This window comes from Pristiophorus japonicus, chromosome 16 (genome assembly GCF_044704955.1).
Source record: "Pristiophorus japonicus isolate sPriJap1 chromosome 16, sPriJap1.hap1, whole genome shotgun sequence".
NCBI lineage: Eukaryota > Metazoa > Chordata > Chondrichthyes > Pristiophoridae > Pristiophorus > Pristiophorus japonicus.
This window is the reverse complement of record NC_091992.1, coordinates 98684723-98697216: the sequence shown is the minus strand read 5'-3', so window position 1 is coordinate 98697216 and position 12494 is coordinate 98684723. Positions and strand designations below refer to the sequence as shown.

The window sequence follows — 12494 nt, the reverse complement described above, 5'->3', positions numbered from 1 at the left end:
TACTTTTTGAAGCTAAAATGCTTCAAATTTGACTTAAGTGCAATTAGTTAGAAATTGGATCCTTAGTTGAACTGTGCAGTATAATGGACAAGGATGACTGAGGAGAACTCATTGGTGGAGGAAGTTTTCTGATCTCATGCTGGAACAAGACATTCATGCACCATACTGAAGCATGGGTACTAGCAGTTAGAACAGGATACAATAAATGAAACAGACTCATACAAAGAAGCAACAAAGAGGAAAGGAACAAAATCATAGAAAGGAAATGTATTTCGTCTAGGAATTTCATCCTATTCTACTTGACCACTCAGCTAACTTCTTTTTTCTGTGTCACCGCTGTCAGTAAATCTCGGTCTGGGTGGATCTTGAATTCATTATTGCTTAATTTCCTTTGATCTGTTTAGTTTCATTTTCATCTTTCAAACGGTGAACTTGGGCTCCTTTCCTGTCCAGTGAGTAACTGAGTAACACAGGCCAGGAAGAGTCCAGCTTTGACCACAGTATGTGATAAGTTAGCTGATCACCAATGGGACAGTGTTGGGGTGCTACAGTTGGCCACAGTGCCCCTTGGTTAAGGAGGGGTGATCAGTTGGGGTTCCTGCTTCTGATCCCTAACCAGTGAGCCCTGCTGAAAGTGTCTGAGTGAGTAGGTTAAGGGAGAGGACAGGACTGGGCTTCGTTATTGTGCTCAACACTATCATCACTAAGTAGGCTAATGTATGAAGAATGGAGACTGGGGCGAGTTGCTGGAGAGCAGTCAGTGCAAGCTCTCTGCAGGTCCCATGCAGCCGGTGAGCCAGCTTTTGAATAGAAAAACCGCATGTGCAGAATTTTGAATGCCCCGCATGGCCCCCAAAGAATTAGAGGGAACATTGAATAAGTGCCTGTGGATGTGCACCCTGGCAAGGAGTAAACAAGATCAGGAAAGGAGGGAAATGGAAAAAACAGATAGGAACGACATAAATGATACTGCGAGCTATGAACTGATACAATCAGTTTCCCTTCAGTCATGGGGTACTGTGGCGATTATATCATTTTCACTTGGAGTGAGAATATGCCGCAGTATCAGTGTTTAAGGTCAGAGCCTAAACACCTTATTCTAATACTAGCTGGGTTACCTGTCCCTCCTCCACTATATATTGCAAGATATTTTCTCAGGCACAGGTGTTGCAGAACTCCCAGCTCACAAACAACCGGACTTTACTAAAGATGGAGCATTGACAATATCTGAATAACCTACAGGAAAAATTTGCATGGCTATGGGGAAAGAGCGGGGGAGTGGGACTAATTGGATAGCTCTTTTAAAGAGCCAGCACGATGGGTCGAATGGCCCTCCTCTGTGCTGTATGATTCTCTGCAGATTTTACACACTTTACACACTGGGAAAATTACCTCCATCAAACCAATTAGTTCATGCCATATTATTTAACGCATTCCTTCTTTTCAGCTCCGACTGCATATATGCCATCCATCGTTTCTCTAGTGGGTGATGACTGGATTCCAGGCTAATGCATTTGACAACTAGATGCCGCAACAGAACAGCCCTGAACAACTTTTGCCGCCAAATATCCTCACTGGCAAATGTAGGATATAATCATTGGGTGGGGTTTGCTCTGGGATTACATATATGGTGCTGGCACTAGATACAGGACGGGAAGGAAACAGGAAGTCTATGGCTATAGTTTGGAGTAGAAATAGTTAACAATTCTCCACCTCGCTAACATTCAGTACTCCATGTTCATCTGCATTGCATCTTCAGTACCTTCCATTGATAGAACAGCCAGGATTATGAAATCCTCGGACAAACCATCTTCCAACTCCTTACTTCACAGTACAGCCTTGCTAGCTTGCAATAGTACTTTAGAATATTTACCATCTAATTCCATGCTTTTCAATACTATTCTTAAAATATATTTACATATAAAATTGGGAATTGGCATAAAGACGCATCTATGTAAGAAAGATACAAGTTTTCATATGTGAAATATGGTAAATTTCGATGTTTTCTATTTATAAATTGTGCTATCCTCTACATCTCGGTGACTCTCTCCCTCCCATCTTATTATCAAAAGCCAGTCACGCAGATGTATTGAATACAGTACCTTTGGATTTTCCTAAGGCTGCATTAGCAGAAACAAAACAATACTATTTAGAACATAACATAAAGGGTTAAATGAATCAAAGAGCAGTTATTGCAAAGGTAGCAGATTCCTGTTAAGTAAAACAAGTGCGTTTGACAAAAAAGTATTGATTTAGCACCAACTTTTAACAGAAGTTCACACTGAAGTGCCTGTAACACTTTAACCAAGCAGTGAGGGTCAGAAAATACACATTTTGACAGGCTACTGGCCTTACTGTAAACTTCCATTATTGGCTCCAAATGACTAGAACATGGATCAGGAAAAAAGTATATTGGCAACTTACAACCACAGAGGTGTAGTAATGCTGCAGCATGTAGGTGTTCTGATAGGAAGAGCCATGGGCTGAGAAGGCCTGGGCTTGTGTGGCTGGCACAAATCTCTAGGCCCGCCTACCCTCTTATTCAGAAGTGGCGTGGAGGGGTTTTGGAAAGCAACCTAAAAATGGGACTTGCCAAATAAAGAACAAATTTATATATTACCTTATCATGCCCTCAGAACCCCCCCCCCCCCCACCCAATTACTTACTTTAGAAGTGCAGTCAGTGTTACTATGTAGCACGGCATGTGTACAGCAAGATACCATAAACAGCAGTTAATCTACTTCTGGTGGTGGTTGAGGGTCGAATGTGGGCCAGGGTGCTAAGAGAGGTCCCTGTTCTTCTAATAGTGCCGTGACGGGCAGACGGGGCTCCAGTTTAGCAGTTTAGCATCACATCTGAAAGATGGCACCTCCAACAGTGCAGCACTCTCTTAGTACTGTACTGAAGTGTCATCCTAGGACACGCACTCAAATCCACAACTGACTCAGAGCCAAGGAACTGAGGCATGGTGGCACTTTTAAGTTAAAAGTAAGTTATAATTATGGTGCAAAAATATTCTCAATTAAGTTTTCCATTACACTCAGTGCTTTCATGTGAACAAAAATATTCTAAGATTTGAAAAAAAAACTCCAGCACTGCAAATTCAGAATAAATCTGAAGTATTTTTTAAAAAGTTATTAAATGGTTAATTGGAGTAAATGTACGAAGACATATTTAGAACAGAAGGTATCTTTCCTTTAGATACATTCACTAAGCCTCACAGTACCCGCCAGGGCCTATGTGGAGATATGTAAATGTGCAAGGGGGGGGTGGGGGGGGGACACAAATTCACTGTCAGGTTAAAGTGTCACAAGGCAGGCCGTGGATCGTAGAACACAGACTCTGGTAAACGTTTAACTGGAATGAAAAGATTTACAAACTACTAAAAGCTTATTTTACGCTGTTAATTTTAACGTGCTGTATTTTGGTGGAAAGTCAAAAAATTGCTTACCGCAGCAGCCATGTTGGACAAGATGCAGAACGTGATCTCATGTAATTTGGGCTGTAAACATGGTAAAATGTGTAGTCTGGGAAAGAGTACTCAAGTGACATGAACTTACAGCTAAAAGTATTCAGTTAACAGGAATGGAAACAAAAAAAGGACAGCAAGAATGAGGTAACAACACAACCATAGCATTCCAAAGTGCGCAAAGGGAAAAAGAAAGAAAATAGAAAATTAAGGCGAAACTTGTATGGAATGCCTGAACAATTCAAGTCACAACATGATTGGAAGCCACACAGAATTACCCACATTAGCACACCGCAGCCTATTGTACATGTGCAGTAAGAGTTATAAAATACTGGAAACTTAGATAGTAAACACTTCCATCATGGGGAAAGAAATGGAGCACATTGCAAGAGCACACCATTCTCTTCTACCAATGTTTCTCTCCCCTTCCCTCCTCTGCGGAAAGCAATGCTCTTTTGTGAGTTATGGTTCCACAGGGACCAGACACCCTCTAGTACCTTGCCCAAGTGGCCATTATGTGGCCTTGGCAGGTTATTCAAATGAGGGAATCATCTCAACCAAGCCCAATCAAGCCCATACCAAGTGGCCCCACACAACTCACACACACTTCCAGCAGAGGTCTGTGCATGGCACTCAGGGGTAGGAACCAGGTTACAGGAAACATATGCTGCTGGCAGTTAGGACAGTACACTTCCTAATATTTAACATTCCCCCCCACACATCACATTAATTATTGATGAGCTAACCTCAAGTGAACCAAACTGGACAGATGCGACACAAAACGGGACATGAAAGTTTTACTTCTAGAAACTGGACAGTGTATATCCTCCCCTTCACCCTCTGCAGACCCACAACCTAATTTATCACAAGCTTGTTCAGTTCCATTCACTGCAAGGTTTGCTCACCCTTGTACTAAACATTTACCTCATAAATACATTTTTCCATTGTGATAATCATCAATAAACTGTCTTTTAAATTGTACTGAAACGCAGGTGACATTCTGATGGAGAGTTCCATCCTTACAAATGCTTTACCCTGCAGGTGTAACGCCACGGAAAATCATAGTCTAAAGAAACACAATGAGGGATTTACACTGTGCAAAATATCCCAAAGTGCAGGTCTTTATTCATTAAAGGTTATACTGCAGCCAGGATTGGCCAGTGGGAATATGGGAGGGGAGGGGGATAATTCCATGTAACCAACCAATGGATGAAACTAGTACGGCTGTTAATGGGATAGAGCCTTTACCTTTTAAATGTTCTGACAACTCATTAGTGACAAAAGATATATGCCGTCGTGCGTCCTGCTCACAAGAAGGGTAAAAGTGATTACATATGCACAAGCACCAGGTGCCCTGTAATCACAGTGCTGATGCCATTCAACTTCCCAAAAAACACACACGCACACACATACACACACATACACATTTAACTGGCATGAAATACATACATCCATAGTATTGGATATGCCTGGCACAGTGAGACTTGCACTGTTGACCCAATATCAATGCAGGAACCTTGTGATACTGATACTTTTAGCACAGGCTGTTGTGACATACTACATTAATATTAGTATCATTCAGGTGGGGAAGTGAAGTTTTACATTTTTTTTTAATGCTATGCTGAAACCGGAGATAAAAGCAGACATTTTTATTCTTTTAACTTTTAATTCTTTTCCAAATATGTGAAATTTAAAAAGTCCCTAACCCTGTATTAATAGTAACATTATTAATCTTAACTCAAATTATTTTTTATGGAGTATATCTGTATGTCGTTCGCACGTACATCGTTTCACTCCAGTTCTCTTAAGCACCGTAAGCAATTTTATTTAATAATGAAAAAAATAGCTTTTTAAAAATACTAGCAAAAGCAGGACAAAAGCCAGTACATACCCATCCTTTTTATAAAACTCCAGCATCATGTTGTCAGTAGCAACGCTGAGCGGTCGCCTGGCCTGGTCGTGCTGCTTGCGGTCAGAGTGGTCGATATCCGGAGATGGCATGGAGTTGTAGTTCGCATTATGATTGGTGTGCACTGGGCTACCATAGCTTCCAGTGACGTTAAATTCAATATCTGTTTTTGAAAGAAATACAGATCACAGTATATTACTGCAAGAGGCCAACATCCTCCCCGCTTCACTGCAACTTTTGTCTCCCTATTTTATCAACATCTCTATGCTCTTTCCTCTCTTGTTCCTGCAAAGCTGCAAATATGTTCCTCTACACACTCTTCCTCTTCTCTACAGACTCGCTCTGTTGGAATCAAGACTCGTTCCAAAACTGTGGCATGCATTACCTCTCTGTCTTCCTTCCTCAAATTTTCAGGGTTTTAAATGCTACTGGGTACAGTCGCATAGTGGTTACGTTACTGGACTAGTAATGCAGAGGCATGGACTAATGATCCGGACACACGAGTTCAAATCTCACCATGGATTTTAAATTCAGTTAATTAAATAAAATCTGGATTAAAAAGCTAGTTTCAGGGATTGTTGTTAAAAACCCATCTGCTTCACTAATGTCCTTTATGAAAGGAAATGAGCCGACCTTAGCTGGTCTGGGCTATATGTGACTAACGGCGCTCTGAAATGGTGGCTCACCACCACCTTCTCGAGGGCAATTAGGGATAGGCAATAAATGCTGGCCTTGCCAGCAACACCCACATCCTATGAATGAATAAAAAAATAACCCAAGTTGGCATCTAGTTGCTACTCCTTGATTTATGTGATTATCTTTTATTTTCATTCATTCTCGGGATGTGGGCAAGGCCGGAATTTTATTTGTTGTTGTTTGCCTTCTCTTTGAATCACTGCAGTCTGGTAGCAGTTTGATACAACCGAGTGACTTGTTAGGCCACTGAAGAGTGAATCACAAGTCACCAGACTGGGTAAGGACAGTAGTAAGTAGTTAAAAAGGAAGAAAGTCTTGCATTTATATGATCGCTTTTCACGACCACCGGACGTCCCAAAGTGCTTTTTTGGAGTGTAGTCACTGTTGTAATGTAGGAAACGCAGCAGCCAAATTGCGCTCAACAAGCTTCCACAAAGAACAATGTGATAATGACCAGATAATCTGTTTTAGTGATGTTGATTTAGAGATAAATATTGGCCAGGACACCAGGGATAACTCCCCTGCTCTTCTTTGAAATTGTGCCATGGGATCTTTTACCTCCACCCGAGAGGGCAGACAGGACCTCAGTTTAACGTCTCATCCGAAAGACGGCACCTCCAACAGTGCGGCACTCCCTCAGCACTGCACTGGAGTGTCAGCCTAGATTTTTGTGCTCAAGTCCCTGAAGTGGGAGTTGAGCACACAACCTTCTGATCCAGAAGTGAGTGCGACCAACTGAGCCACAGCTGATACTAAAAGTTAACCAATTTAGCTTTTATGACAATTTGAATGCCAAATGGTCGCTTTCAGCTTTTTATTTCAAGATTAAAAAAAAATGAATTCTAATTCTCAAACTACCATGGTCGGCAGTTGAACTCACGTTCTCTGGATTATTATTGTAGGACTCTGGATTACTAGTCTAGTAACATAACCACTACACTACTGTAACCTTCAACTTTCTTTCGCCTTACTGTGCCCTCCACTTTGAGCTTTGGCGCAATATAATTGTTTGCCAGCAATAAAAAAGAAGACGCGATTGCTGCCAACGAATTGGAAGTAGTGCGCATGCGCAGTTCCTGTGGTTTTATTGTTTGTTGTCGCCGGACTTCCCAAAATGAGGAATAAAGAAGCGGATTTTAAAAAAATCTTGTTCAGTTGTTGTTGAATTTATTAATTGTGTGAATGTTAGAATTTATTCAGGTGTGAGCCACTTGTTTGTGCACTAAATTCTGGTTGGTCAGAGTCTGCAGTTTGCAGGTAGGGAATGGTTTGGCCCTAGCTCAGTCTATTTTGCCCAAGGGTAGTTGGGTTTGTTAATATTCTGCCAATCACTGTTCTGAAATGAGAAGCATTTGGAGATTCCTGTAACAGGCGTAGGGACGGTAGATTGGGAGTCTCTAACATTAATTAAACTTTATATGTGATGCGCTTCAGCACTTTTCAGATCCGACTCTGTTGTGGTGAACGTTATTTTTTAAATTTTGGACCCGACAGTTATGCGCAGAATGCTTGTGTGCAGCTTCCGGTAGCTTCCGGTCACTCTGTTAAAAAATAAGCCAGCATAATTTTGAGAAGATTTGAAAGATTTTCTTCTTGAAATTAGTGGGTAGTAAGGATGAGATATGTATTAGTTGAACAATATAATATGATATAGTTTGCCTGCATTAAGATACCTTTATTATATTTATTGCAGTTATGTAGTCACCCAGGGCTTAATATTGTGCTGAGGTACATTAACCTTTCAACTGTTAAATGATATTAAAACCCTTATCTAGTTGTGGATATATAATTACAATATTTTTTATCTGTTTATATCAGGGAATTATTGTGCTGTGAGTTACCTATTGCACAAAGTGTTTAGCCCTGGCCAAGGCTTTCAGATCCTGTCCTACTGTTCTAGTGGATCTGGGGTGGATGAGACCAGAAATATGCAGGGACATGCATCCTCACTCCTCCTCGGTTTTCTGAAGGTTGGGCCTAGTGGCTTGTAGAGCCTGCAAATCATGTTACGATGAAGGAGTCATGGCCTCCGCCATGTTTCCCATCACTCGTCCTAATGCAGGGCCCTGTTAGGCCCTGTCCAGCGTTCAAGGGCGAGTGCAGGGTTGAAGGAAACGTTGGTGGCACCGAGGGCCTGTGCTGTGCCTCTCCATGCACAGACCCGAGAGGTGATTTACAACTCTGAATCAGCCTGCACTTGCAAGCAGTGACAGGCCTCTGTGGCTTACTGCTACCAATTTCCTATCTGATTCTGGTGGGGGACCCTGGCAGAGGTCGTGGGAGCCCAACCCCATCCCCCCACCCACCCCCAACAGCCCCCCTCCCAGCATGCAAATGACTTTGAGAGTGGAAATACAGCTGAGGTCCGGGGGCAATCTCAGGGTCAGTGGAAGTTCTGCCTCTCTGGCGATGCCCCTTGTGTCTTTTAGATCCTGTAAATTTAACATACGATGAAAAATGCAGGTCCAAGTTTCATTACATGATCCACTTAAAAAGATTTAGCTTTGGTGGCCAGGGCTATTCAAACCTGATGTTGGTGACTTTTACTAAACTCTTTGGCCAGTATTCGGGCATGTTCACACTTCACAATGTACATGGATGATATCTGGCCTTTCTTGTTTTAATGTAACCAACCATTCACATGGGCTTTTACTTTCTGTTTCCCTGAAATTTTCAGCCTAGTTTGTATTGAAACTCTTTGCAGACCACACCGAATCAAAGTTTGAATATCTGCTAGCTCCAGCTCTTACGTCTCATTTCCCTTCCAACAAAAGCTGAAGGAATACTCCTGGCTGCAGTTTCGAATTTAATGAAGTAATAATCATCAGTGACATCAATTAGTCTGTGAAGAACCGTTTACATTTAATTCTGTGTGTTCATTATTAACTTTGAAAATGAGAATGCCGTGCATCCTGCGGTGAATACCATAATTTATTCTGCCTTTCTTGAATTACCTCCCTTAAAATGTCCTTCAGGTGATAAGCCAGCTCCTTGCAACTACTTCTCTGTTAATCACAGCCATGAGAAGTAACAGCAAAATACTGTCACACCACCCAGCACACACCCGAGGGAGGTGCTGTGAGTGAGCAAGGAATGAGGTAGAGCACTTGGCAGTAGCCGCTATAGCTGCTATCTGTGTTGTTATCTGCACATGGCCTACATTTCAAAGTCAGTCATTAACATTAAAACAGTTAACATGTGAGGCACTTTGCAGTCTACCCGACATAATTAAACCCAGCAGCCTGAAGTATTCATTTAAATGTGTTTATTGGTGAATTTTTATACTCCAGGGAGGGATTGCCATTACTGGGGAATGGAATGCTTACATTCAGTATGCAGTGTCAGTATGCCCAGAAGTAGCATAGTTTGAAGGCCCTAACAATATCCTCGACATTATGTTGTATAAAGATGAACATACAAACATGGGTGCATTGGTATACGTTTCCTCTGCTTACTATTTAAGCTGATGTGTAAATCTTTTAACGTGTTAAGTCGCAATTATAATCTCTACATCGGATTCCACATCTTTGCTGATGATGTTATATATGTGAACTTGTATTTACTCTGTACAGCCACCAGAGGGCTCATTCCCCGAAGACCCAAGGTATCCCATAATCCCTTGGGAACATAGGTATTTAAGAAGGCTTCACAGGTCGGAGAGGCACTCTGGAGATCTGTAATAAAAGACTACGGTCACACTTTACTTTGAGCTCACAGTGTTCAGTCTGACTCTTTCTCCATACACAACAACTGGCGACGAGATACAGATAGCGAACCCAAAAATGCAGAGAACAGTGGGCATACTGGAGAAATTTTTGGAGGGAGATGATTGGGAAACTTTTGTGGAGCAACTCGACCAATACTTCGTGGCCAACGAGCTAGATGGGGAAGAGAGCGCTGCCAAATGTAGAGCGATCCTCCTCACCATCTGTGGGGCATCAACATATGGCCTCATGAAGAATCTGCTCACTCCAACGAAACCCACGGAGAAATCGTACGACGATTTGTGCACACTGGTCCAAGAGCATTTGAACCCGAAGGAAAGCGTTGTGATGGCGAAGTACCAGTTCAACACCTACAAAAGGTCAGAAGGCCAGGAAGTGGCGAGTTATGTCGCCGAGCTGAGACGCCTTGCACGACATTGCGAATTTGAAGGACATTTGGAGCACATGCTCAGATACTTTTTCGTACTTGGCATTGGCCACGAAACCATACTTCATAAGCTTTTGACTGTAGAGACCCCAACCTTAAGTAAGGTCATAGCGATAGCCCAAGCGTTCATTGCCACCAGTGACAATACTAAGCAAATCTCTCAGCACTCAAGTGCTGCTACAAGTATTGTGAACAAAGTGATGTTGTTTTCAAATCATAATGTACAGGGCAGGTCACACATACCTGCAGCTGCACGTCTGCAGATATCTCAGAGTCCACCATCAAGGGGGATGAATGCAAGGCCATTAACACCTTGTTGGTGCTGCGGGGGTGATCATCGTTTCCATTCATGCTGATTCAAAGGATACATTTGCAAGGGCTGTGGAACAATGGGACACCTCCAACGAGTGTGCAGGCGAGCTGCTAAGCCTGTTAAACCTGCAAACTACCACGTTGCAGAGGAGGACAGATCCATGGAGGATCACTACGAACCAGAGCCTCAGATAGAGGAGGCAGAGGTACATGGGGTGCACACATTCACCTCGAATTGTCCCCCGCTAATGCTGAATGTTGAACTAAATGGACTCCCGGTGTCAATGGAGCTGGATAAGGGAGCGAGCCAGTCCATCATGGGCAAAAGGACTTTCGAAAGGTTGTGGTGCAACAAGGCCTCAAGGCCAGTCTTAACTCCAGTTCGCACGAGACTAAGATCTTACACTAAAGAACTGATTCCTGTAATCGGCAGTGCTACCGTAAAGATATCCTATGATGGAGTGGTGCACAAGCTACCACTCTGAGTGGTACCGGGCGATGGTCCCACGCTGCTCGGCAGGAGCTGGCTGGGAAGGATACGCTGGAACTGGGACGACGTCCGAGCGCTATCACCCGCTGACAACACTTCGTGTGCCCAGGTCTTAAACAAATTTCCTTCGCTGTTCGAACCAGGCATCGGGAATTTCCAAGGAGCAAAAATGTAGATCCACCTAATTCCGGGGGCGCGACCCATCCAGCACAAGGCGAGAGCAGTACTGTACATGATGAGAGAAAGGGTAGAGATCGAGCTAGACCGGCTGCAAAGAGAGGGCATCATTTCACCGATCGAGTTCAGTGAGTGGGCAAGTCCTATTGTCCCAGTCCTCAAGGGAGACGGCACCGTCAGAGTCTATGGCGATTACAAAGGGGTCAAGTTTCGGCCCGTCACGCCCAAAAGCGCGTCAAAAACTTACGGAGTCATTCTCGGCCTCCCAGCCGGTTCCTCGGAGCTTGGCGCGGCGCGCAGAGATCAGCGGGGGGCGGAGCCACAGCGCTGTACCGATTCTGAAAGTGCAGGGGGGCGGGGCTAACTCTGATCTGAGGACGTCGTGCCGGCAGCCCTGCGCGTGCGCGTTGGAGCGCACACGCACGCGCAGTAGGTTACAAACATTGGCACTCGGCCATTTTTAAAGGAACTTGAAGAAAAGTGCTGATTTGTTTCGTGGAGCTCTTGTCTCCTGGCTGAATGGCCTCAGCCTCCTCCGCTGCTCAAAGACTGCTTGCTGCCTCTTCACCTGCAGTCGAGCCACTGACGACGCCCCTATCTCCTACATGAAAGGCCTGCCTGAAGCACCGCAGCTCGAAGGCTGCTGCTGCTTCACACAGGTAGGAATGAATATTCAATATATTTTATTTGCTTTATTTATGTTTTTATTCAGGATGGCTCTTTATTTGTATAAATGAGATTGTTGAATGCTTATAAAATTTAATTACATCCCTTCCCCCCCCCCACTCCCTCGTTCCCTATGCCTGATTTCTAAGTGTAGGCAAGGCTTTTCTGAGCGTACAAAAATCTACACTTACTCCATTCTAAGTTAGTTTGGAGTAAGTTTTTACTGCCTAAACTTGCAAAACAGGCGTAAGTGGCCGGACACGCCCCCTTTTGAAAAAAAAAAATCTGTTCGAAAGTGAAATTGTTCTAACTGACTAGAACTGGAGCAAACTAAATGCCGAGAATTGAAATTTCTAAGATACTCCATTCTAAACTAGTTGCTCCAAAAAAATAGGAGCAACTCAGGCCGAAACTTGACCCCAAAGTAACTATCAATCATTTCTCCCTGCAGGATCAATAATCACTACCAAAAGTCGACGACCTCTTTGCAACGCTGGCGGGAGGAAAGACGTTCACGAAGCTGGATCTGACTTCAGCCTACATGACGCAGGAACTGGAGGAATCATCGAAGGCCCTCAGCTGCATCAACACGTACAAAGGTCTTTTTGTTTATAACAGATGCC

The 12494-nt window shown here is 43.4% G+C and overlaps 1 protein-coding gene across 6 annotated transcripts in view; it reads right to left on the bottom strand.

Annotated features, from left to right (window-relative positions):
- Positions 1-12494, bottom strand: part of arhgap44a (Rho GTPase activating protein 44a) — a 323344-nt gene that overhangs the window by 29470 nt on the left and 281380 nt on the right. For all 6 annotated transcript variants that reach the window (XM_070857578.1, XM_070857580.1, XM_070857583.1 and 3 more), the window contains one exon: positions 5361-5541. In XM_070857578.1, coding sequence (XP_070713679.1) covers positions 5361-5541 — 181 coding nt within the window. The remainder of the gene's footprint in view (positions 1-5360; positions 5542-12494) is intronic.